This window comes from Triturus cristatus, chromosome 9 (assembly GCF_964204655.1).
Source record: "Triturus cristatus chromosome 9, aTriCri1.1, whole genome shotgun sequence".
In the NCBI taxonomy this organism is placed as follows: Eukaryota; Metazoa; Chordata; class Amphibia; order Caudata; family Salamandridae; genus Triturus; species Triturus cristatus.
In genome coordinates this window covers 85,908,159-85,935,317 of record NC_140592.1, presented here as the reverse complement: position 1 = coordinate 85,935,317, position 27,159 = coordinate 85,908,159, and the positions used below count along the sequence as shown (strand labels likewise).

The 27,159-nt window shown below is 44.3% G+C and overlaps 1 protein-coding gene across 1 annotated transcript in view; it reads right to left on the bottom strand.

Moving 5' to 3' along the window:
• Positions 1 to 27,159, bottom strand: part of LOC146797456 (cyclic nucleotide-binding domain-containing protein 2-like) — a 120,080-nt gene that overhangs the window by 49,292 nt on the left and 43,629 nt on the right. The window contains exons 6-9 of the mRNA XM_085624480.1: positions 25,963 to 26,046; positions 23,750 to 23,820; positions 21,862 to 21,939; positions 15,104 to 15,164 (exon numbers count right to left, since the gene is read on the bottom strand). Of these exons, the coding sequence (XP_085480606.1) occupies positions 15,104 to 15,164; positions 21,862 to 21,939; positions 23,750 to 23,820; positions 25,963 to 26,046 (294 nt within the window). The remainder of the gene's footprint in view (positions 1 to 15,103; positions 15,165 to 21,861; positions 21,940 to 23,749; positions 23,821 to 25,962; positions 26,047 to 27,159) is intronic.

Below are 27,159 nucleotides of genomic sequence, written 5' to 3'. Positions count from 1 at the left end.
TGTCCAAGAGACAGTCGCCTGCTATTGAGAGAGACAAGGAGCGCCTCAGCATGGGCTTTGGCTGCAATCACTTCTATATTGTCCCGAACAATTGGAACTATATGCGGTGCTCATGCCACTGTCTTCTAAGCCCAGTGTCATCAAGGCCTATCTTCTATCCTAAACTGTACAAATAGACACTAGTTGATGCCAGGTAGGTTTGCGGTGTTAACCCATAAATAACCACCGATCCCCTCAAACCCCTCCTTTTCTATGGGACCTTGTCTATTACACATACAAGCACACTCCCAACAGCAAGAACTGTCTCACCTGGGTGCCCTGACTGTTGCTGACCTATAATTGCTCAAACGATCCCCCCCTTGTGCAACAAGGCAGCTCTATGATGCTTTCAATATGTGCTGTTTTAAGATTCTCTCCTTGAATGACCACACTGCACCGATGTGTTACTTCATTTGTCCTTTTTGTTTTGTTTTTCATGCAAAACTTAAATAAACAACCTTTGGGAAAGCCAATAGGTCGCACCTATGTGAGATCTATGAACTTTGTCAATGTTTTATTTTTAGGGATGTTGTATAGTATGGTGTGGTATGGTGCATCATTCTATGGTATGGCATGTTATGTCTTGGCAGTGTATAGCATGGTATGGCTCTAATTATATCGTTTATTGTTGTATGGTATGGTCTGTCATTGTATGGTACGTTATGATATGGCCTGTCGTATAGTATGGTATGGTGTGCCCTTGTATAGTATGCTATGATATGGTATGTCATTGGAAGGGATGGGATGGGATTAAGTGTCACGGTATCGTATGGTAATTATATGGTATACAAGAAGCTATCAAAGTTGTACCACAAATAAATGCGCGCAACCTCACACAGATACCTAAACATACATACAGGTATCTGCGTGTGTTTTACATGATTGCCTTTTTTTGTGGCGCTAAAAGTTCTCGTTTTGTCTGGAAATCAGGACATGAGTTTCGTGTATAACATATTTTTGCCATAGCCTATTTTTAATGATTAATAATAAACAGATCGTGGATAACGTATACTATGGTCCATTAACCCCATTGCGAAGAGGACAGCCAGTGCTGGAGGTCAGCCTGTGTGCCTTTTAATCTGAATCAGCAGAGGTATTGCAGAGGTGTGTCCTGTCAACTGCCATAACCTTCTAAATTCCCGCAAGCGGCAGTTGTGCAATCTCAATTTTACAGCTTGGTTGCATGGGCCATAAATTTTAAGATGATTATAGTCAGGAGCTGTGCCCTTTCATCTCCTACACACAGTGGCGTGGCTAGACGTACTGCCGCCTGGGTACAGGTAAGGGTGGTGGGGTGGGTTGGGTCTGGTGGCAGCCGATGGAAGACTTGTTCTCGGGCCCGGGAAGATGGTGGTAGTCGACAGACATGACTTCAGTACTGCCCGGGGCGGACAGCCCCCCGCCCCCCAGCTATGCCACTGCCTACACAGGACTCAACAGGCCATTTTCAGTCAGAACAACAAAATCAGTGGAAGGAGGTTGTATTTCCTGTACAACATAACTATTTTATTGTGCGGAATTTGTTGGTTTGTGTTTGGTACTATAGGCCGTCTGCGCTTTGTGAGTGCAGCCTGGTTTTGTTTATATTTCTTTGTCATTGGCAGGGCATGCTCTGGAAACCAGTTACATTACACAAGGTTGCACTGGGAGATTGAGTGATTTGTCAAGAATCACAGGATATTGAGCCCACGCCGAGACTAGAACCATACAACTCTTCTATGGGGCCTCCCTATGACTTGAATTTCGCGTCATATGAGTGGGTAAACCAGGAAGGTCCTTCCAAGACAACTGCACAATGTGGTGTGCCTGAAGATAGGAGGCAGAAATGATGGAAGAGGTAGGCCTGGATGCAAGAAATGACAGTGGAGGGGAGACGGTCTGCAAACACACACATGCACACTTATGGAGTGCTACTAGTGGAAGAACAAGCATTGGCAAAGCCAATAGGGCTGGTCTATGTGAGAGCTATTGGCTTTGCCAATGTCTTTTAGCCAAGTTCTACAGCAGTATGTCATTATACTGGAGTGGTGTGAAGAAGAGTGGCATAGAGTATAGAGGCATCGAGTAGAGTGGTGTGGTGTAGAGTAGAGTGGTGTAAGGTAGAGTGGCATAGAGTGGAGTGACGGAGAGTGCCATAGAATTGCACTATGTGAAGTGGCATAGAATAGAGTGGCGTTGAGTAGATTCATGTAAATCACAATAAGGAGTCCGTTCCTCTGTGGAGCAGATGTACTCAAGGTTGCTATCTGACTAGTGTTCAAGTCGCTGGGAGATCTGTATTTCAGATCGTAATGCCCTCACACACCTGTTAGGGTGTCATGCTTCATCATGGGGCGCTCCTCGTCAGACCGGCACTGCAATGTCTGACGGGCCTGGTGGCTTCTTTGGCGGAGTTCTTCAGATCTGAGGACGCCATATGTGGTGGGTGCATGTGGGCTAAAAAGTGGAGACTTATAATGTGTGCAAAGTGACTAGGTGACTTAAAATAGGCACCGGACCCTTGAACGCTTTATTTCAAAATGGGATCAGGACTAAATAAAAACAGTGGTGCTACCAGGAGGTCCTAAGGTAGCTTTATGTGTGAGTGGTCAACATGTTTCATGCCTTAGAAGCCCAAAAGTCAAGCGGCACTTCATCAGGACCTAAATAAATTAACAAAAACCAGTAAGGCCCTCAGAAAATTGGACCGGGGGGACTCCCCGTGAGGTGAGGATGTCTGAATGAAGTGTAACTGATCCCGTTTGAGGAACCAGCGGTGCGTCTCCACCTCGATGGAGGAGGAATATTACTTCATAGATGAAGGGGAATATTCAGACGTCGGGGAGATGCGCAGGTGAGCCGGCATCGCCTGTGCCTCCGCTTCGGTGGTCCCTCCAGTGGACGGGTCCCTCCCCTTCATCTATGAAGTAATATTCCTCCTCTATCGAGGTGGAGACGCACCGCTGGTTCCTCAAACGGGATCAGTTACACTTCATTCAGACATCCTCACCAAACGGGGAGTCCCCCGTTCCAATTGTTTGTGGGCCTTACTGGTTTTTGTTCATTTATGTAGGTTCGGATGAAGTGCCGCTCGACTTTTGGGCTTTTAAGGCATGAAACATGTTGACCACGCACACATAAAGCTACCCTGGTACCTTAGGATCTCCTGGTAGCACCACTGTTTTTACTTAGTCCTGGTTCCATTTTGAAATAAAGCGTTCAAGGGTCCGGTGCTTATTTTAAGACACCTAGTCACTTTGCACACATTATAAGTCACCACTTTTTAGCTCACATGCACCCACCACATATGGCGTCCTCAGATCTGAAGAAGTCCGCCAAAGAAGCCACCAGGCCCGTCAGACATTGCAACGCCGGTCTGACGAGGAGCGGCCATGATGAAGCATGACACCCTAACAGGTGTGTGAGGGCATTACGATCTGAAATACAGATCTCCCAGCGACTTGAACACTAGTCAGATAGCAACATTGAGTGCATCTGCTCCATAGAGGAAGACTCCTTACTGTAATTTACATTAGTACTTGGAGGAGCACAGGAGAAGGACCTCTCTAAATAATCAGCTCTTCTGTCCCCCTTTTGATTTAACATTGAGTAGATTCATACAGAGAGGTGTGGTTAGGGTGGAGTGGCGTAGAGATGAGTGGCGTAAACTGCAGTAGAGTGGCACTGTGTGGAACAAAGTGGCATGGAGTGGAGTGGTGTAGAGTGGCGTAGAGTAGGGTGGTGTTTGGTACTGTGGCATAGGGTAGAGTTCTGTAGAGTGGCATAGAGTGCAGTGGATTAGAGTGGGATTGAGTGGCATTGAGTGGCATAGAGTGACAGAGTAGAGTGGGGTGCAGTGGAGTAGACTAGTGTGAAGTAGAGTGATGTAGAGCAGAGTGGCATAGAATGGTGTGGAATGGCATAGATTAGCTTGGAATGGCATAGAGTAGAGTGGGGTAGAGCAGAGTGGCGTACAGTGGAGTGGCATACAGTAGAGTGGCATAGAGTGGAGTGGCTCAGAGTGGCATTGTGTGGAGTAGAGTGGCATAAGGTGGAGTGGCTTAGAGTAGAGTGGCGTAGAATAGGGTGAAGTGGATTGGATTGGCGTAGAGTGGCATAGAGTAGAGTGGAGTGGCATAGAGTAGAGTTGAGTCGCGTAAAGTGGCATAGAGTAGGACAGTTGTTTGAGGGGTGTAAGTAACTATAGCTTCAATAGAGACGCCAGATAGGGTGAAAGCAACATAAATAAGATGCTGTATGCCTGTATTAAAAGTAGGAAAATAGATTGCACTTCCAGGAATAATAACAACATGCTTAAAAAATAAAATAGTGCAAAAAGACAAGGAAGAACAAAGATGTGAAGAACACATGTACCTGGTCTATACTCAAGGGAGAAGCTAATGCCAAAAAGGAAAGGAAGCCTATGGAAGCAACGCAATCAAAAGATTGCAAATGAGAGTGACAATGAAAACAACTACTGTTATGCTGTGTACGGTTGTAAGCCCACTGAATTGTAAACAATACATCTCACAGCACATGCGCTGTGTAGACAAGACCTAAAAAACACGAGGACGAAGAAATTGCATAAATACAGTGGTGGTATGAAGCACAGCTACCAAAAAATCATGCGCTGACAAAGAGTGCTTCTGTACAAAAAAAGTAGCTCCTGCAATGAAAGCAGTAGAAAAACATTCCAAAAGAAAGAGGTACTTGGTCCATGCTCCAGAGAAAAAACAAACACACAAAGGGAGACAGGAAACCAACAGGAGACCCCAAGTGCTGACCAATGTAAATTAAGGTAATGAGAGTGACAACAAACTAACTAATTAATGGGCGGGCTGTAAGCCCCTTTTAAGATTTTCTTTTCTAAACAATAGGTTGTTGCAATTACAGCAAGTGTGCTGTCTCGGGTGGGACCTAAAAATGCATTTATGACTTGTATTTAGTCAGTATGCCATTGAACAGTTCTCTCCTCTAGCAGACTGGAAAATTAAGTGTGCACGTGAGGGTCATTAGAATAGCAATAGGAGCCCAAACTTCCCACAGCGAGTGTGGAGTTGACGCTGTATGCCTTCAAAGTCCTGCCAACTGCAAGAAAGGAGAAGACTTGAACCAAAGTCATCTCCAAAGTGATCTGTATTGAATTTCAGTTCAACAAGACCAGTTCATTGTAAAATAACTGAGAATGATGAATGACTTTGAACAAGCCCAACGTGATATTCTTCCAAATCCATATAGTCCATAAAGTCAGGTGGTGCTTCCAAAATAACAGCTTGGTATTGTATTGTTATTCGGTATTGGTAATCACCCACCATAGAAGCTAACATCAAACCACAGAGATCTTGCATGCCCTACGAGATGCAAGGCTCTCCCTGTCATTTAATAACACCAAAACTGTCAACATGTGTCTATGAGGGATCTTGTTGTGATCATGGTGTTTAGTAATCCAGCACAACTTCTAGTAGGAACACCGGTGAAACAGCTACAGTGCACAGTAGACCCCGAACAACTGTGATTAGTGTGCTGTCCTCCACAGGGAGGTGTCAAGTTGTTAAGCCCCCTACACAGGTGGGAGATTAATTAAATAGAGTGTGTGCCCCATAAAGTTAAAGACTGTGAAAAAAGAGGGCGAGACCAGCACCAGAGGTAAGCAATGAATGAAGGTTCAACAGAAGATTCTCAAGGAATGTCTCAAGCAAATGAAATGAATAAACTCCCTCTCCTTGGAGGGCGTGGGGGTCTCTATAGTGCTGTGTGGCACAGATGGGAAAAGGGGCATTCTTTCTGAGTAATATGCCATAGTTAGGCAATGATGGTTCATCTTCTTTTGCGTGACTGGGCGCCCATTGTAAATGTTTTTGTGGATTAAATTCTCCACATGGAACATGGCTTGTTCTTGGGCAGAAGGACCAGTGGAAAGATTACAATGTGGCAGGAATTAGACCCCTGCAAGAAAGGCCATGCAGCAGTGTTGGTGCATGCTCTGCATTATTAACGAAAGGCGGCCTTGGGTGGCACCGCAGATATGACATGAACTTTTTGCTCTTTGGAGAAATAAAGGCTCACAGGCAGGGGCAACAATTGAAGCGTTTGTTCATAGAAAGACGCATAGCAAAGAATGGACTAGCATTGACCATGCTGGGGACTAAAACAATGGAAGAGTTTTATAAGATCTGTACAGCCACCATGGGACCTTGGCTGATGAGCACTAATGGCAGAGATGTGACCCGAAAGAGTGCATAGATGTGACCCGACAGAGTGCATAGTGTAGAAGCATTTACAATATGGGCAGAGTAAGCTACCTGGACTCTGTGCCTAGACTATTGTAACTTGTACCGTTAGGAGGATTTTAGAAAAAAGGGGGGGGGTGTCAGGGTTGAAACTTTTACAGATGTCCTTTTTTAAATATCTGGAGTAACTGATATTGCACACCCATTAACTGTAGTGAAAACATCACAGGAAGTGACATCACCTCCATCTGATGACTCCTCCAAGAGCACTTATGAAATTGCAGGAAATGAGCAAAATAATCCAACAAGAAGTGTGATTCTAAATATAACTTTTAAATGTTTCTGAAGCTGGTACAAGTCAGGGATCACAAAAAGGAACAACAGTGTTGCAGGCGCCAACATGAGCCACCATGGAGGATCACACACCAGTCACAGATCCACAGAACGCTTGGCCATCTGATTTTGTTTTGTTCCTGCTCTGGGGGTGCTACAAAAACCTAGCCATAATTCTGCTCTGGTAGATGCTAGAGATTTATGAGGTGATTCATCTCAATGCTGAGACCCCCAAAAGAACAGATTTTATATTACCTATAGGGGTCACAAATGCACTCCTGGGTACACCGAAAGAACGCCAGTGGAGAGTTTGCAAACTGCAGCAGCATGCCTGGTGCCTGGGGTGAATAGGTTCACATAATGTCTCATCCTAACAGCATGTAGTGGCTCAGTGGACATAGGAGATAGCCCTTCAAATCACTGTGTACATTTCACAGAACCTTGGACAACAAATGCCCCAAATACCACAGTGAATATTCAATTTTAGGGACACATCAGAAGTACTAAATCAGGTTAGGAGGGTATATCAATAGCAACTTGTTTTTTCATTGAATTCTGACAACACTGGGTTATCCAAAAGCTGTAAATGACAGCATGGTCCAGCTGAAGTCACACTCTTCTGGTATTATAGGGAACATGTTGTGACCCAAAAGAGGTAGTATTTTAGGTGTTAAAAAGTCTAATTAGCATTTTAATGACATCGCTAAAGATAATCTACCAAGATCATTGTGTGCACAATGACATCACAGGAAATCACGTGATATGAAACAGGGTCTAGATCAGAGGAAATGATCATGTGGCTTCTGACCCATATGACATCACTAAACACATACTATCAGTGGGTGAGCTTTGATTACTGTGTCTAAAACTGGTTCGTTAGTAAATTTATCAGCAATGGCGAGACTTTGACATTTTTTGTTGCATTTTTAAAATGTCCAGAAGAAAAATCTTCAAAAATTTTGTTCTGAAAGCTGAAATATTTCTACACCTCGCTTTTTCAAACATATGTATGTGAAACCTTCACAAGCACAAAATAAAATCCTAAACGTAATATGGCATAAACGAAAACTGTGTTTTAAAAAAAAAAAGACTGTCTTTCCTTGAAGCGGCAAAGAGCTCAAAGCACAGGCTTGTTAGACTATGTTATCTTATCTCATCACAGGCTGGCAGCGGGCATTAAAAAATGATAGTAATTTGTTGCAAAATTAGTAGGCGGTAGGTACCCTTAAAAACTGTAACCTACTGCTTAACTCGGTAGGGCAAGTACATCTTGGGCCACAAAAATTAAGTAGCACAAAAAAGAAACTTTTGACTCAACAAATTAATGGCAAACTACATCTGCCTATTACCTCAAGTCCTGCAGTATTGGACTTTATTTTATGATTACCAGTTTCCGCACCGATCATGGCATTATAATAATAAACTCAAGAGTGGTATAAAAAAATAAATTTAAAAAAAGCGTATTAAGAGCAGGAAAAATACGACAAAGCTGTTTAGAGAGCAATGCATGCTTGAGTGAATAACCTGATATTATGTTCATAATGATATATAATAGTCCATGGTTAACGACAGGTGGCCATTGGGGCACTTTCATTGTGTTTTTGACTCCCTTGTGACACAGTTATTAAGATCTTTAACTAGTGGAAGAGAGCAGTTTTCTCCCCACTGAGGCATCCTGCAGTATAATACTTGGATCATACAATGCTCTGATGCTGGGAACCACATCTCCTGCACGCTGTAGAGAGATTGAAAGCAGCTCAGTGACGGGCTTCAACATGGAAAATGTTATTAGTTTAAACCACCAACCCTACTAAAAGTTACTCAGTACTCGAAATATGTATTCATGGTATGAGAAGAGGGACACAGAGGGTGTGTAAAATAGGTATTTAGAATTCAGTTTTAAATGAATTATTTGTACCACTAAAATCGATGGTTACAGTATATATTTATGACTAACTAATGGTTCATTTAATATGAAGCATTATGGCTACATGTGCATTGAGTTTTTCACTTACATTTTTTTTAAATATCTACATGAATGTTTAAACTGCAGGTCCTTCTATTATTGGTCCTGAGGAGACCCAGAAGTTGTTGGTAAAGAGCTGAAACACGTCCACATTACAAACAAGGCTATTCTTTCGAAAACATTTTGAACTCTTCGCATAATGGAATAGAAAAACGGTTGTAATTATTAAATACATTTTTCTGGCCAGCCTCAACAGCAATTTATATTAATAAACTTATAGTATGATTTCTTTTTGTAAAACACTATTACAAGGACTGTCTCAAATGGAAATATTTTGGAGTTAATATGAAATAATACATATCAATATATTTTTAATTTAATGTTTTCTTGTATAATAAACATTTGATATACATATAATTGATAGAGGAAATCCTTCGTGGAAGAACACTCACTCTATTATTACTAATGGTTTTTAGTATAACCATGAACAATTAATAATTTCAGAAAGTAGAGCACCGCCTAAGCCAAACACAAACTGAATCACCACTTGGCACAGTGCGGTTTGGTTAGTGGATACAGATGGCTAGTTCATTCGCATACGAACAAAGTGATATCCATGGCTTGCAACAGGCAAACGTTTTTCAGTGAAGGCTCTTCTAGGACTAGAGAAATGTGAAGGCCACTAAAAGTATGTTCATTATGTTGAATGTTTCTAAAGAACAAGTTACTTACTTTCGGTAACGCATTATCTGCTAGACACTATATTTAGCTGCAGATTCCTTACCTACGAATTTTCCAGGCGTCAGACTGGATCTGGAAACTTTTGCAGAGCAATACCCCTTACGCGTGCCATCGGGTGGCTCCATTCTGCTACGCCTGACCTCGTCGGCTTCGGTAGTGTCAGTTATGAAGTCGCAGTGCCTGTATAGGTGCCACCCAGATGCATGGGCGTCAGTAGTTTTTTCCTCGTCAGAAGCGCAGATCCACGAAATAACTGATATAGTCATGTGCAAACTAGGGCCCTGAATAGAGGAGTAATCCTAGCCCTACGAGATTAGTCTGCAAAGCGGGGAGGCGTGGGTGAGGCTGTAAGGAATCTGCAGCTAAATAGAGTCCCTGCCAGATAATGCATTACCGAACGTAAGTAACTTGTTCATCTGATAGAGACTTCCAGCTACAGATTCCTTACCTTTGAATTAGATACCCAAGCCATACCATCCCGGTGGTGGGTTGCTGACCAATATCCTATACTAAGAAGTCCTACTGTACCAATCAAGCAAAATGCCTGTCCCTTCGACCTGACAGTCCAGGCAGTAGTGTTTTGCAAACGTGTGCAAAGATGCCCCCATTGCCGCCTGAGAGATGTCTTGCACTGGAAGATAAGGAGGCGAGCAAGATAACGCCTGCAACTCACTCACCCTCCGGGCCGATGTAATCGGCACTAAAAAGCTGTTTTGATGATCAACAGCCGGGTGGGAGTTGGGACAATTGTGTAAAGGCTCAAAAGGAGTACACATCAGGTAGGTGAGGACCAAATTAAGGTCCCACTGCAGAATTACAAAGGACGTGGGTGAAACAGGTGAGCCAGCCCTTTTTAAAATCTATGTACAATAGGAGACTTGTAGAGAAAGGGCTGGTCTGGCAGTTGCAAAAAAGCAGACAGAGCAGATAGGTAGCCCTTGAGAGTTCCCAAAGCAGAGCCCTGTTGAGCAAGGGTCAGAATGAACAAAGGACAGTAGCAAGAGAAGCAGAAAGAGGGTCAATAGACCTTTCTGTACAGTATAATACAAATTTCTGCCAATGGCGGGCATATACCGTCTTAGTGGAGGGCCGCCTGGCCACCAGAATAACATTACAGACTTCGAGAGAAAGGTCAAAAGCTATCAACTGCAGCCGCTCAATCTCCACGCATGGAGGAGCAGAGTTGACTGGTTCAGGTGGAGAACCCTCCCCTGCTGCCCAATAGGGCAGCCTGATCGGAGGATCGATGCTCATTCTCAGCAGCTCTGGATACCAAATTCTCTTTGCCCAGTCCGGAGCCACAAGAATGACTTGGACCCGGTCACTCCTGATCTTCTTCAGAACCCTGGGCAGGAGTGGTATGGGGGAAAGGCATACAGCAGGCCTGAGCTCCACTCGCAACAAAAGGCGTCGCCGAGCGATAGCCGCCTTGGAAACTCTAGCACACAGTACTGCTGACACTGCACATTCTCTTCGGAGGTGAACAAATCTAACCAAGGTTCTCCCCACTGCTGAACGAAACCTTGCACCACCTCCGACTGGAGACTCCGCTCATGATCAGCTAGGTGTCAATGGCTGAGTTTGTCCACCCTGGCATTCAGAGAACCTACCAGGTGTTGAACCACCAGGGTTATGCCCTGATGTTCCAGCCATGTCCATAGACGTATAGCCTCTTGACAAAGGGCCCACGACCCCACCCCACCCTGCTTGTTTCAGTACCCCATGGCGGTGGTATTGTCCGTGAACACCTGCACTAGCTTCCCCTTGACAGAGGGAGGAAATGCTTTCAATGCCAATTGAATCACTCGTAGCTCCAACAAATTTATGTGGAGCCCCGACTCCGCCAGAGACCAGTGTCTCCTGAACTCCACCTCTTCCAGATGGCCGCACCATCCCAGAAGTGACACATCTGTGAGTTCTGGTTGGGGAAGGGAGAAGAGTCTGCCATTGACCCAATTGTGGTTTGTCAACCACCACTGAAGATCTCTTGTAGTTCTTTAACAAGATCTGAACCATGTTGGTGAGATTTCCTTGATGCTTGATGCTGTGCCCACTGGAACTTCAGGTCCCACTGCAGAGCCTGCATACGCCACCTGGCATGCTTTACCAACAGGATGCAGGAGGCTATGAGGCCCAACAGCCTCAGACTCAGTCTCCCCAAAATCCAGGATAGAGGATGAAACATCAGAATCATAACCTGAATATCCTGGACTTACTGCTCAGGATGATAATCCTGAAACTGCACTGTGTCCAGAACTCCCCTGATGAAAGGGAGTGTCTGAGAAGGAGTCAGGTGTGACTTCGGAATGTTTATAGAGAACCCCAGTGAATGCAGGAGGTCTGCCGTAGTCTGAAGGTGGGAGGCAACAGCCTGGGGTGAGGACGCCTTCAACAGCCAGTCGTTGAGGTAGGGGAAGACTGACAACCCTAACTTGTGCAGATGAGCTTTGACCACCGCCATCAACTTGGTTAACACTCTAGAGGCACTGGTAAGGCCGAAGTGGATCACAGTAAACTGAAAGTGCTCACGGCCTACCTTGAACCGCAGGTAACACCTGTGGCCCGGTGGGATGGGGATGTGAAAATACGCATCCTGCAGGTCCAACGCTACCATCCAGTCTTCTTGGTCTAGGGCAGACAAGACTTGAGCTAGAGTGAGCATCTTGAACTTCTCATTTTTGAGGAAGAGATTGACGGTCTGAAGATCCGAGATTGGCCGCAACTCTTTGTTCTTCTTGAGAATCAGAAAGTAGCAGGAATAACAATCACTGCCTACTTCAGAAACTGACAAATTCTCCCGCCAACTGGGGTAGTGGCGCCTTACAGACTCAAACTAATGGTCCTTTGAGGCTGCGACTGCCGGGGGAAGGGTGGCCAACAACTTCTGGCCTTCATTCCTGGTTCGAAATACACTGCATCCATGTCCTCGCATGGCTTAGGCGGTCTGTGCAGGAAGGTGGCTAGGATATGGCTGACGTAGCTGGAAGCCCCTTCTGTTGCCACGAAAGGGATGAAAGGAAGTCTGGCCATGAGGAGTGGCCCAAGGATCTGGCCGTTGCTCAAGAGTCCTTGAACCTGACCAGGGCAGAGTCTGCCTTTTCCCCAAAAAGATGGGTTCATCAAAGAGCATGTCCATCAGATTGGCCTGGACATCGCTCGAGAAGCCAATTGTCCTAAGCCAGACATGGTGCCTCAAGGCCACTGTCGTTGAAATTGATCTGCCCAGTGAATCTGTCATATCTAGGCCACACCGTATGGTGAATTTTGCTGCATCTCTCTCATCCTTGACTTCTTGGGAGATCACAGCCCTGGCCTCCTCCAGGACTTGTGGCAGCACTTGCGCAACCGTCTCCCAAAGGGAGTGGGAGAAATGGCCCAATAAGCATGTGGTATTGACGATTGCAATGCCAGGCTGGAGGAAGAAAACAACTTCTTTCCAAATGAATCCAACCTCTTGGATTCGCTACCTGGAGGGGCGGAAGAGAACGCACCCTGGGAAGTAGAGGCCTGCACCACCAAACTTTCAGTGGTGGGATGTTGGCTGAGGAAATTCTGATCGCCCAGTGCTGGGTCATGGAGGCGTGCAATCGTCTTATTCACAGAAGCCCCTGTGCTAGGCTTGGACCACGTGCATAGAAAGACGTCTGTAAGTGCCTCATTAAACGGCAAAAGAGGTTTGGAAGTGGGAGCCCCAGGTTGAACCACTTCAGTCAGGAGATTAGCCCTGACCTGCACTGAGGGCAGTTCTAGTCCAAGAACCTCAGCTGCCCCTTTTGCCACCATGGCATAGGATGCCCGCTCCTCCATAATCACTGTTGGCGGAGAGAGCATACCAGTGTCTTGGGAAGTGTCCAGTCCACTGGCTTCCGCAAGTTCCCCATAACAGTCCAAATGCTCTGCAGAGTCATCCTAGTGTTCAAGAGGGTCCGTAGACCCCTCCCATTCCTCTTCTGAGCCTAGCACATCTTCACAGTGCTATGGCGACAAAATAGAACCTCTGGGTTCAATTGGCGCAGGAATTGGCGTAGAGCAACGTTGTTCCGGCTCCGTGTCATCGGGGTTGAGGATGGGGCTGGCGCAGCCGATGGGCACTAGCGGCCCCACAGGCAATGACTTTGGGCCCGACGCCAGAAGAGATCGCGTTGGCACAACCGGCATCGACTAAGATCCGGGATCGGATCCATGAGGCCCCACCGGTGCCATGGCCAGAGCCGATAGAGTCAAACCCTATGCGGTCCCTTCGACTCTGTGGTTCCCGAGGGCTCACCAACGGGTTCGGCCTGCTCAAATATGTGGTACATGGCCTCGTAAAAATATTTGAATTAAGAGAGGGTCGCTCCGGCTCTTGGAAAAGGAGGGAGGTGCGAAGTCGATCCAGGCTCCGGCTTCCTGGAACTGTGCCTACAGCATTGCTGCTCCTTACTACGCCTGGGTGGAGTTCGCTGAGTTCTGCTACATGGAACTCCGCGAAGTGCAAAAATAACTCTGCTGCGCTACGTGGAGCTCCGCAAGCAGCGGAGTGCGTTAGATAAATACTGTTCGTGGTGATTTTCAGTGCCAGGTGCTTGTCTGCACTGTGCAATCATCGCAAATGGCACCATGGACAGCGCACGTGGTTGCTGCTTCCTTTCTGCCGCTCCAGTAGATTTTGACTCGGGCTGCAGCTTTATCAACGTCAGCAGACAGTTTCTCAACGCGAGCAGTCACGAGCATACGTGACCACTCACAATGATAAATCTGACCGCCTGCGTTGAGAAATCTCACGGGAAGTTGATTTTCCACGCTCTCCACCTTGATGTTAACGATCGCGATCGAGAAAAAATCTTGTCGGGAGGTTGATTTTCCTCGCTCGCGCTCGCCAACTTGACGTTAACAAATGCAAGTGAGGAAAAAACTCTGCTACGCGGAGCGGAGTTTTTTGGAACTCCGCGAGCTCCACGTAACACGGAGTTCCCCACCCAGACTTACTCCTTACCTATCTCGTCGACGTACAACAGCCAATGTGAACATGAAGTCCGCTTGGACTTCTTCTTCTCATGCCTCTTTCCAGAGTGTCCTGAGGACCTTTATTGGGAATAAGAGGACTTAGGGCTCCGGGAGCGGTCCCACGACCTCCTCTTCTTCGATCGGGACTGAGACTTCCATGGAGTCTCGCTCAACGGTGGGTACTACTGGGCCTGCGAGGAGCTTCAAGGCCTTCGGAGCCATGGCCCGGCAATCCGAGCCCAACTTCGAGTCGTGGTCGCACTTGAGACACCAGAGACAGCGAGGTGGGGATCGGTGACCGACATCATGTCGCGGCAGGCAACGCATGGCTTGAAACCTGTCTTCCTAAAGGACATCCCTCATTGATTTCGACAAAAAAAGCAAGAAAAGGTCTGTCAAAAAGTGACAGAGGAGTAGCTCTTCCTGGATCGGCGCTTAACTGGCACGGAAAGAAAAGAACTGGCATCCGCAGGCCTGGGTGGCACCTATATAGGCACCGTGATGTCATAACTGACACTACTGACACTGACTATGTCATGCAGGGCCGAATGAAGCTACCCGACGGCACGCGCAAGGGGTATTGCTCAGAAAATGTTTCCGGATCCAGCCTGATGCCTGGGAAATTCAAAGGTAAGAAATCTGCAGCTGGAAGTCTCTATCAGACACAGAACATTTTTTAGCACACTATTCTTAAAAAATGGAATGCCACCTTGACTCTTCAACTGATACCCGCAGCACAGCTCCTGGATACCCTCTCGGGTGATAAGCTGCGCTATATAAATACCGCTTGATTGACAATTGACTGAAATGGGAAAAAATATATACTTACTGACTTCACGATATAAATCCAATCTGTGACATTGCTATTCTTTAAAATGATAGCTCCTCTTCTACAAACAAGGAAAGAGAGGAAAACTAAATGAAATCTGCACCATACATGTAACTGATTTTCTACTGTTGCACAATTGGACAAACCTTGAAAATGCTTTAAAGTAAGAAATGTAATTTAACCCTGTTTTTCTCCAGAAATATTTTCAAATGTCAGAGTTGGAGTCAGCTGTTTTAATTGGACCAGATCATAAAAGAGTCAGACATCTCAGCAAGGATGACCTTATTTACAAATGGCCATTGTACAAATCCATGTCTTACATAGATTTCAAAGAATTCCATGAATGTGCCAGGTAGCACTGAAATTTAAGGCAAGCAATTTAGAGTTGAGGTGCATTTTGCATTTCTTTTTTATTTTGTTTTACTCCTCCCCTAGAAAATATTTTTCCTGTGATCAAATCCCTTAACTTTAATTAAATATGAGTGTGTTATGTACTGCATAGTTACATTTGGATAGCCTTTGCAAATATGAGAGGAGTTTTAAAACTAAGATATACACCGAATATAAAAATGTTGGCTGCCTTTTTCTGGCATGATTGTGGATCTACATGTGGCACCAAGAGTGGTTGTGGGTCAGTGTGTGCATCTATATTAGACTCTTTTTTGGCTATAAGTCCACTATGATTGATGGTTACAGCATGTATTCATGAATAACTAATGATTCATTTTATTATGAAGCATTATGGCTACATGTGTATTGAGTTTTTTACTTAAATGATTTTAAAATATGTATATGAATGCTTTAAACTGCAGGGCCTTATATTATTTGTTCTGAAGAGCCCCAGATTGTTTTGGCAAAGGGTTGAAACACGCCAATGTTACAAACAAGGCATGAGGGTGTGGCCAAGCCGTCGACTGTAATGGCCGCACAGCAGTGAAGCTCCGGAACCAAAAGCCCTTCTCTTGAGGGTTACAGCATCTATCCTCACCTCCACCAACTACCAATGGGAGAAAACTGCATTATCTATCCATCTATGAACTTCTTCTTCGCCTCACTATGCAGTCTCCTCTTAAAATTAGTCTGGGGTTATTGCAGACCCCGGATCGCCTTGAACACCCTCACTCTTCCGTATGACGGTGGCTTTGTCGTTCCTGACTTTTTCATACATTTCTGGTTTCCCTGGCTCAATTTGAATACGATTGGTTTCACCCAGACACCTGTCTGCCTTATTCAAAATTGGAGCGTGATCTGGCCTGTCCCACACCTTTAAATACCCTACTACCGCAGGGACTCATGATGGACCCTGCAGATTTACAAACTCTGTCTACCACATGGTATTGTGTTACGACATTTTATACTCCCCTGCACTTCCTCTCTCACCGAACCCCTGACTGCTTCTCACAATCGAAAAACATGTAAAACATACCTTGACTAGACATAACCTTCAAAGACTTGGTGAATTGTTCCCAGACGGAAATGCAATATTTCATACTATTGATACTGATCATGCCGACACCACATATATGGACAGGATTATTTTTTGTATATTAAACAGGACATTAAGTTCTCACATTCCCTCCTACCCCCTCGCACCTGATGAGTTTCCTCCTCTCACACTCTTAATAATGGACGGTGGACCGAGACAAGTCACATCTGATTACCAAGCTTTACCGTGTCTATGTGACTCTGAAACATGCACACGACAGCAGGGTGCAACAATATTGAGAGAAAAGTCTAGGTCACCCCATCACTGACAGAGACTGGGCCAAGCTTGACCACTCCAGGTCTTTCCCCTGCCCTAAGGACCATTTCCAGGGGGCAGACTTCCCACATATGACTTGGACCTGCCCCATCATTGCTACATTCTGGTTTGCTGTGTTTGGTACTCTTTCTCGCAGATGATCTCGCTGGTCCTTGACCCCTCCCCATTCCTAGCGCTTCTGGGCAACTTCTTGTCCATTCCAAAGAACCTCTGTGGATTCACTGCCATTGCTTTATTACTTGCAAAGAGACAGATTGCACTTCACTGGGGTAGCGCAATACGCCCAACTACTAAAGCCTGGCACCAGAGTATGACGTTTACTCCTCATTACAATCCCCCTCCGCCCGACCCAAAGACATTGGGAAGCCTCTCCAATCCAATCCTACTTGTTATCTCTGGATCCAGACCCCCTGGATTCAGCCCCTCAATCACCTGCTGCTACATCCTCATTATGTCACACTAGCCAAGACACCAATACATAGACCTGAACCCACCTCCCCTTATGCTCTCCCTGTTATTGTTTATCCTTTTGTTTTTCAATGCATTGTCAATTGCTATCCCTACGTGCTTGTGGCATAATTCCACTGTATAACTGAGTCAAGTCGCGATCATGTTTAGTTAATATAATGCTGAACGTCTCGTCTTAGTCTTTTTTTCTTTTTCTTTTCTCTTTTCTGTACCACTACATAGACCTAAACCCACCTCCCCTTATGCTCTCCCTGTTATTGTTTATCCTTTTGTTTTTCAATGCATTGTTTTATTTTTCTTTTCTCTTTTCTGTATTCTATTTGTGAAAAATCACGAAATCAAGATTTAAAACAAAAAAAGTTACAAACAAGCCTATTCTTTTGAAAACCTTTTGAAATATTCACTTCGTTGAAAAGAGCAACTTTCGTAATTATTAGATCACTTTTTCTAGTCAGCCTCCACAGCAATTTAGAATGCTAAACTTGTAATATGATGTCTTTTTGTAAAAAAAATTATGACAAGGACTGTCTCACTGGAAATATTTTGGAGTAAACATGAAATAATTTATATTAATGTATTTTAATTTCACGTTTTCTTGTATATAGAACATTTTATATAGACATGTTTGATAGAAGATATTCTTTGTGGAAGACCACTCACTCTATTACTAATGATTTTTAGTATAACCAAGAAAAATGTATTCTTTCAGAAAGGAGAGCAATGACTAAGCATAATTGTTTCTACTTAAAAGTATTTAAAATAACTCCCTCTAGGAAACAATATCATTTTTGTTTGCCACTTCCATGTTACTGCACATCAAGGGACATAACAGGACCACCAGAGTTATGTAATTTGGTCTGCTGAGTGTTTTCTGCATAATTATGGATTTACCACCTTTAGTAAATAAGCCTTCTGCTGCATAATTTCCTGGTTTAAATAAAATAAATTGGTTTCTAGCTCAAATGTTTCTAAAGAAAACACAGCACGAATGGTGCTATGCAGGGGCAGACCTTTTGCAAAGATTAACTGATCATCTTTCTTCAGTTGCTGATTGGTCTATTCAGGGATTAAACTTGTAATTTGTACTAACATGGCAAACCGTTCAACCAAATTGCATTAATGTGTTAAAATGACAAAGTAGTGGAATAACACTGCTACAGACTGTGCTGTTTTTTACAACATTTATTTGTCGTTTCTAGTCACATAATTTAGTTAACCCTGCTGTAATTGTATAATTTGATCCTCCAAAAGTGCTTAATTCCAATGGCCCTTAATAAAAGGAGATCAGTGAACTTTTGGCAAGGCTCACTACTTTAGCAATCTGCATTGCTTCTGAGGCTGAACAAGCCAATGTGTGTATGCCGAGAAAGATTAGTTAGACAGACGGTGGTCTGCAATAGGCAAAGATGGTGCTCTAAGGTCTATCACAAGTACAAATCAGTTAGGGCAGGTAATCTGGCACGGTGCATAAGGTAGGGAAAAACCACCAGATACCCACGTTTGTGGCCAGCAGACCACTAATGCTGTATATACAAATCCTCTGCACACGTTCAAAAGAAAATCCATAAAGTTACATTAAATATCACAACAGATGCTTGTCTTTATATTTTCAGATGTCTTTAATTCAAGATCTGTTAGCCTTCTTAGCCAACACGTGTTTTGTCGCTGTTACAGGGGATTACCCCGCGACTTCTTCAGGGCTGAGGTCAGTTTCAAGTAGTCTCTTAGTTCCGGTGATAATTCCAACCCGAAAGGGGTTCCTATAAGTACTGCTCCTGGAGAGGTAGACCAATTAGTCTTGTATCCGGAGAGCTAAATATGCTTCCAAATATAAGGGAGTTTCTTTTAGAAGAGTTGCCCCATCCGGCAATATTTAGGTAGAACCCTTCAGCTCTCCAGGCCGTGGCATGTTCGCCAGGCAAATCAGCAGTCTACTAAGAGACTACGGTCATGTCCTTCGGACTAAAATACACCAGCCTCTGTCAAAAGAGATGATGGCTTCTCATCAGACCAGATCTACTCTGCAGAACTCACAGTCTGAGCTGGAGATGACACGCTTATGGTTGATGGTTCTCACCAATGAGTGGAGCTTTTGAACACAGTACCCGCACCTCCTCTGTGGAGTAGGATGCCTCAGTACTAGATCATCATCATATTGTGTGGTTTCTCTTATTTAATAAGAAATCGCCCCATCGAGTTAATGAAAATAAATTTAAATTCAATGCATTCAATTATATATGATAATCGTGACACACTTTTATATCAGATGACATTTCTGTAAATTATATTCTGACATACAACCAATGGGCAACAGCTCTAAAGCAGCATTTGATATGGGAGTGATCAGCAAACTATTGCCTGCAGAGAGGCAACATCTTTCTTTAATACAAAGATTTAATTGAAATGTGCTAAAAATGTGATCCCACACTAATTATTCTACATATTTGAATAGACAGACATAAATCATTGCATTCAAAAGGGGGTGCAGTATATATAAAATAAAGTACCACCTTCCCACATACATTATAAGGACATTGCAAATCACTGGGGAGCTTGGTCACCGTTAAAGTGAAATGACTTGCAATATTCTTAAAATATGAGGCAGAGGGTATTTTATTACCTTTAATACATGGTTACGCCATCAACCTTTTCGCAATCCACTTAAATCCTTGCTGTCTCGCTCTTTCACTTGACGGAGGTAATATGGTTGCAGACATGAAGAATAAAAGTGAAATATAGTGTGAAATTAACCGCACCAAAAAGTGGAATAAATTATAGTCTCCAAATAATAAACATGCTGCCATAAATATTTCCTTTCTGCTCATCACTGTTTGTTTTAGAAAACAAAATCAGAAGAATGAAAACCCATTTTCATTTCTTTTGCGTTGTTTAAATAGCAGCTGTAATTATGCTCTGTGACCGGCCTTGCATCTTGGCTGCTGGCTGGATGCATTATGAGGACAAAACTCCATTGTAATTACATAGTACAGCTCCGTCATTTCATTATTACAGACGACTGGAGTCACAAGTCGCCTATGATAAGGAAGTCATAGACATACGTTTATAAGGGGTTTGCAGGCTCCCATGTATTATATCTTATGTTGCATGGCCAGTTTTTAGAGCTTACACAGGCACAGAGGAGCCAAATCATAGCAACTTCGGTTTCCAGTGAGAAGAAGGTAATTAGCAAACAAAGCAAACATAAGGAGATGATAGATGGAGCGCTGAAACCTTTCAGACACTCACCCCCAATCACAGATCTGGGTTGAATCCATCATCGTTCTTTAGCTCACTTCGCCACCCCAGTTCAGACATAGCTATTTGCAAATCAGTCTTGACCCTGTGCCTCCTGGGAACAGTCCAGCCCGAACTGCCAAGCCTTGTCTTCCCTTGCTCACTTTGCCACTGGATTCAAGCTAGTCTGGCTGATGAGGGCTGTTAACCCGAAACCGGTCCCAGGATGCTTGTTTCCGGTCCGGTGATTTGCATATAGCTATGTCTGAACTGGAGTAGCGAGGTGAGCTAAAGAAGGATAAAGGATTCAACCCAAATCTGTGACTGGGGGTGAGTGTCTGAAAAGTTTCAGCACTCCGCCCATCATCTCCTTGTGTTTGCTTTGTTCACCCTAAGTTGGCAGGGTATGCCCAGACGTGGGTCCCTTGCTCATGTTGCCACTGGATTCAAGCTAGCCTGGCTGATGAGGGGTGTTACCATGAAGCCGGTCCCAGGATGCTTGTTTCCGGTTCAGGGAAGACATGGCTTGGCAGTTCGGGCTGGACTGTTCCCATGAGGCACAGGGTCAAGACTGATTTGCATATAACTATGTCTGAACTGGGGTGGCAAAGTGAGCTAAAGAATGTTGATGTATTCAAACCAGATCTGTGACTGAGAGTGAGTGGCTGAAAAGTTTCAGCAATCCGCCCATCATCTCCTTGTGTTTGCTAAGTAGCCAACAAAGCCATCCATATGCATTGTAGAATATTCCTTGGTCAAGACTGCCCACACCAATATCATTCATAAACTCCCTTTCTTTGTCCACTGTTACAAAGGCACCCAAGAACATGGGCTATAGATACTGCCAAGGGGCTCTTTAGGTACTGGCGGGGTCAGAGGTGCAGGTAGCACACATATTCGTCTCCCAATCACTTTTGTAAGCAATCTGTGGAATATTTTGTTAGGTCGAATTGAACCATGTGTATAATGTATAAATCCCAAAATGCACTTGTGAAGGCATTGCATACAATAGACAAACCTTTCATTATAAACATTCTCTTTTGCAGAGAGATTCGAGATAATTTCACCCATTTCTCTTGGTTTATTTCATTCTTAACGTTGTTTTTTACGGGGAAATTTGGGGTAGTTTCACCCATTTGTGAGAGGTGTCTAGTGAATTGTTGGTAAATCGTTGAGCCAGGATTTTTGAAGAAGCTCTGGCTTTCTAGATCCGTCATCTTTGAAGACCCTGAGGCAGGACCCTTGGCGCTATTGACAGAGAATGTTAATTTTTCTCCAGCTCTACAGCACCTACCTGAAGTGGCAGACGAGGCACTTCCCAGGATGGTCTTCCAGGAGGTGCACTGGCCATCCCCTGAAGAACCGCAGGGTCCTAGACGGATCAGAAGACAAGGCGGAAATCATGAGAAATCACTGTGCACAGGTCCAAGAGATGAACATCTACTAGACTGCTCACCCTCCTTTCCCCCATGCACATGGTAAAAGTCGAACTACAGACTCTTTTCACTCTTGCACACTCTGGGTTACCATATGCCTTTATTCTCGAAAACATTTTGTAAAACTCTCCTTAAATGTTTACTACCGCACATGGGTGCACATTACGAATTTCAGAAATTTAAAGTCACAGGTGTCCAGCAATGCTGCTCGAAAGGTTTTATGAATTTCCAACTATGTCTGTGCTGCAGTTTATTTGTATTGTGTACATAATGTACGATTCTACATGCAATATTGACTTCCCATTGGTTCAATTGCACTTTTCCTTTCTTGCCCTAGGACACACCCGACACTCCACACCCACAGATCATTTTGGGGATGATCCCTTCCCACATTCCTACCCTGGAAAAGGATTTACTCCAGCCATTGTTAGGAGTAGATCTCTGACTGTTTCCAGGGTAAGAATAAGTTGTCAATTATACACAAACTGGCGGTGAGGGTGGCAAGCAAATTGCGCATAGGTGTGTGTTCTGGGATACTTATTCTCAAAGTTCTGATGACACTCTACTTTATGTGGTCCCACCGCCACTGGGCCACCAACAATAACTACAATCTATACAAAAGAAGCGTGTGATTCATCCAAATAATGATAGCGTTCCAAGCAGTGCACTCATAAATTGTCCATTCTCTGTGTATCCAATCAAGCAAATCCCAAGGGAGTCTTGTTTAATTGGAAAACCAATTCCGAATGTATTATTCAATCCAATTTTTCAACACAAAGGTACATTATCCAGTGTATCCAGCCAAGGTGTTCATCCTACATGGACATCATCAGGGCTTCTAATATAATGATAATCATATGACTTTAAATTCCATGTCTTGCGCCCATCCTTCTAGTATCGATCTTTGTATATTGCAAATGCCAATTACATTCCACGCTTCCTTCTAGCGCATCTCCAACACTGTCCTTTGCGTTGCGTTTGCAATAAACAAAGATTGATACTAGAAGACGGATGGGCGCACAGCATGGAATTTAACGTCATATGATTATCATGATATAAGAAGCCCTGATGATGTCCGCGAAGGATGAAACGTGTTGGCTGGATACATTGGATAATGTACCTTTGTGTTGAAAAATTGGATTGAATAATAAATTGGGAATTGGTTTTCCAATTAAACAAAACTCCCTTGGCATTTTCTTGATTGGATACAGAGAGAATGGACGATATATGAGCGCACTGCTTGGAACGCTATCATTATTTGGATAAATCACACGCTCCTTTTGTATAAGTTGTAAGAATAAGTCGTGGACACGTTGGTGAATATATATTGACTTTCGAGCTTGTAGGTGTTACAAAACCTTCCAGAGAATCCCGCCCACAGATGTACCATGCTTAATATTACTGAAGCTACAAACGAAGAATAGTCCTGCTTGCATGCGGGGACCCCGGGACACTTTTCAATATATGTATATAACAATCTTCTGACGCTGGATGTAGATACTTCATTATTGAACATTATACTGACACCTCCAAAAGTCCTTGACAGACCAGCTTTAACTGCAGTGTTTCTGTAGAAAAGTACAGTGATGTACAAAGCATGAAAGCCACATTGCAGCATGTATGGTAGAAATGTGTTACATAGTGAAAGATCTTCTGTGAATAAGACCCTCCCGGCGCTGTAACTCAGCCTGAATCTTGTCAACCAATAGCATTCAACGCAAATTTCAGTAACATGGGCTCCCCTACCTCAGAAACATGACTTGCTCCGGGTCTCCCATTATGTTCTTCCCAGCTGCAAGGAAGAGCTTGAGAAAGTCCTGTTGGAAAGAAACCAAAATGTGTTATGTTTATGCCAAATGCATTCTCTAAATGGTTAGTATCAGAACAGACTAGGGCGACTACCTCGCTTTAGGTCACTACAGACAGTGTTTCCCTTCCTGGACTTATACACGACAACCTGATGCATTCTGGGTGTAGTCTGGGTGTTTTTTTCCATTAACCTATTTAGACTAGCACACCTGAAATCAAGAATGAGTTGTAGGTGAAAACTTCATGACTGGAGACAGTGTCTGTAAAGACCTAAAGTGAGGCTGTGCACCTAGAACAAACGTCTGCAGCTGCTGCTGAAAGCACACCATTTTTTTTACCTGGAAGTGCAAGTGCATATGCACTAAGAGCAGTTGCTACCTATAAAAGATATGCCTCTGAAGGATAACATGCTCCGCCCACCAACTACTTCCACAGGTGAAAGGTGTGAATCAAAGCAGCAAACCACCATGTCTGAGAGTCTAATGTATCCAAGCAGTATGGATCCACTCACTGCTGCATTTTTCAAACATTTATAGTATTTGGCATTGTGGTTTTTACAGGTACAATTCATAAACCTTTGCAGTCTCTCGGAATGACTTCCTAACCGATGTCAGTGACATGAGCAGAAGGGAGGCCGGTAGAAGTAAGCCTGTGTCAGCTTGTGTAATTTCCTCTTAGTGGAGCAGGACCAAGGCTAATTTGCATATGGCTGGTTCTTGTCAGAGGTGGACAAAAAACAATGGGTAGGGATGTGGTCTCAAGTAGTATCAATGGCTGATATAAAATTAAGGATTCCACCCTTCACTTTTTTGTTCTTGTGCTCACTATGCCACTGAAACCAAGCTGCACCCAACTGAAGAACCCAATTAAGCCAAAGTCAGTTTCTGGCAGAGGAGACCCGACTTGGCAGTTGTGGCTGGACTGTTCCTATTGGAGCAGGACCAAGGCTGATTTGCATATGTCTGGGTCCTGACTGAAATGGCATTGTGGACCAACATGGACTGGATTACCAATGACTGAGATTAATTCAAGTGTTGCAGGCATCACTTTATTGTATTCCTCTGTATCCAAGACTTGGGCATTACCAATGGTTGGGTTGGGAGGGTGGATTATGCAGTGAGAAACACATCAAAGGGTGAACACCTTGACCAGTGCAATCCAGACAGAACACATGCCTGTATTATAAAATCAAGAGGTAGAAATGTGGAGTCCATGAAAGGGCCATTGCATCACGGTGCAGTCTTACAACGTCACTGACCCTACACACTGTTGAAGCTGAGGTAGACTAAGGTCTGTCCCTCCAGCCCCATTCCATGCAAAGGTAGGGAGAGCCCTCCTGCCGCTCCTCCCTGGTGCTGCCAGATGCTGGCAGATGGCTGCCAGCACCACTGCCCCTGCTCACCTCGGAGGAGCAGGGGTGTAACACAGGCCCCCTCACCCCCCGCAGTGCGGGGGGCCCCAAGCTCCAGGGGGCCCCCTCAGCACTGCACTTCGGCTGGAGAGCTCTTGATAGAGTCCGGAGGGCCCCCTCAATTATCGTTACCCCACTGTGGAGGAGGGAATTTCAGACCGTACTATTGCGGAGGTTCATGGACGCTGTATCCCCAGTCACCGAGATGGAAAGATTGAGGCCCTCAAGTTGAGGCTGGATCGAGAACAAAGGGCTCCAGTGCATGAGGCTAGCCTCCAGCATTGGAACAGCATAAGAACAAAAAGGACAATGCAGTGAACAAGCATGACACAGACATGCGTTAACCCCGTGCTCTCATTTATTATATTATTGTTGATATCATAATGCTACGCCATATAATATCATGAAGCTATTTCTGTATTCTTTCTGCTCACTTCCTCCCAATATTAGCAGATTATATCTTTGTTGTTAGTTTAAATTGCACATCCCTTGTACACACCATTGTAACGTTTGGTGTTTAGACGCATGTATCTGTTTTGTATGTGTTATGTAATTCATGTACTCTGAGGTCCTTATGTAATGCCACTGGTTCTATTGTACAGCACTCAAAAGCCCTTCGGGCAAAGTACGCGCTATATAAAAATGCATAAATAAATAAATTAATTCTATTAAAAGTGCAACAATATTTTTTCAACGGCTTGCACTATAAAAATACAATTGGTGAAGCAGGAAAATTTACCTCTCGGTCAATGCAGAGAAATTCAGCAGGTTCTTGAATGATAACAGTGAACTGCCAACGGTCTCCACTTAAAATCTCGCTGTCCTGTGGGTTTGGAAGAACAGATTCACTTTATTTATAACATCAGGTCCTGTAAGATAGGCTTGTTTTCACAAGATAGATAGTAGCAGTGAGAGACTGTATATCTTCGTATGGATCAAAGAATCCCATCGATGAATTAAAGTGTAAGGATGGAAGGTGCATGTGGCAGTACTCTCTTTTGTAAGTACAGAGCATGCCCTTAGTAGATAAATACACAGTATGCACCGCACCCATCTCCCCTCCTCACTCATCCTATGTGATCACTTTGTCACCTTTACTAGAGCTGATCACTCATTACTTCTAATAAGTAGGTGTAGATTATGCACCACTGAAGCTGCACGTTCCTAGCGCCCCTTCTACGCTGCATCGAGAGTCTACTCATGGTCTTAGTGCTACTTATTTATTTTATGTTTTTATTTGTTAAGCGCCAGAATCGACCCCCGAATGGGTATCTCTGCGCTAGGACAAGCGGTTTGAGAGAGTAGTCCATTATGAACTAGAAGCAGAAAAGAAAAGTTTTAAGCTGCTTCATAAAGAGAAGATGGTCCGTACACTGCCGCAGCTGAGGGGGAGAGAATTCCAGATAGGAGAGGGACTTGCCCCCCAGGCGGGCCCTTTTAATTCTCGGAGTTTCAAGTAAGGATTTGGATTCAGAGCACAGGGACCTCCGGGGCTTATAAAGAATAAATTTATCCATGAGGTAAGTAGGGCCAGATTTAACCAAAGCCTTATGTACAGTACAGCAAACCTTGAACTTCACACACTCCCGTATAGGGAGCCAATGTAGCTTATAAAGCAAAGGGCAGGAGGCAGTCCTTGGAGGGGCATTGACAATCAGGCGTGCCGCAGCGTTCTGGACAACCTGCAATCTATCAAGAGCGGCCTCATTAGCAGAGGCCAGCAGACCGTTGCAGTAATCCAAGCGGCTTAAAACAAGAGCCTGTGTCACGGTTTTCTGGATCGAATCAGGAAGCACAGGGAAGATGCGGCGCAGCAGGCCCAACACTTGGAAACAGAGGCCAGCTATCTGAGAGGCATGTTCCTTCATGCCCATGAATCGCCTTATTTACATAGGGTGATCTCAGGTCTCTGCCCCTGGCTCCCTCTTCCTCTCAG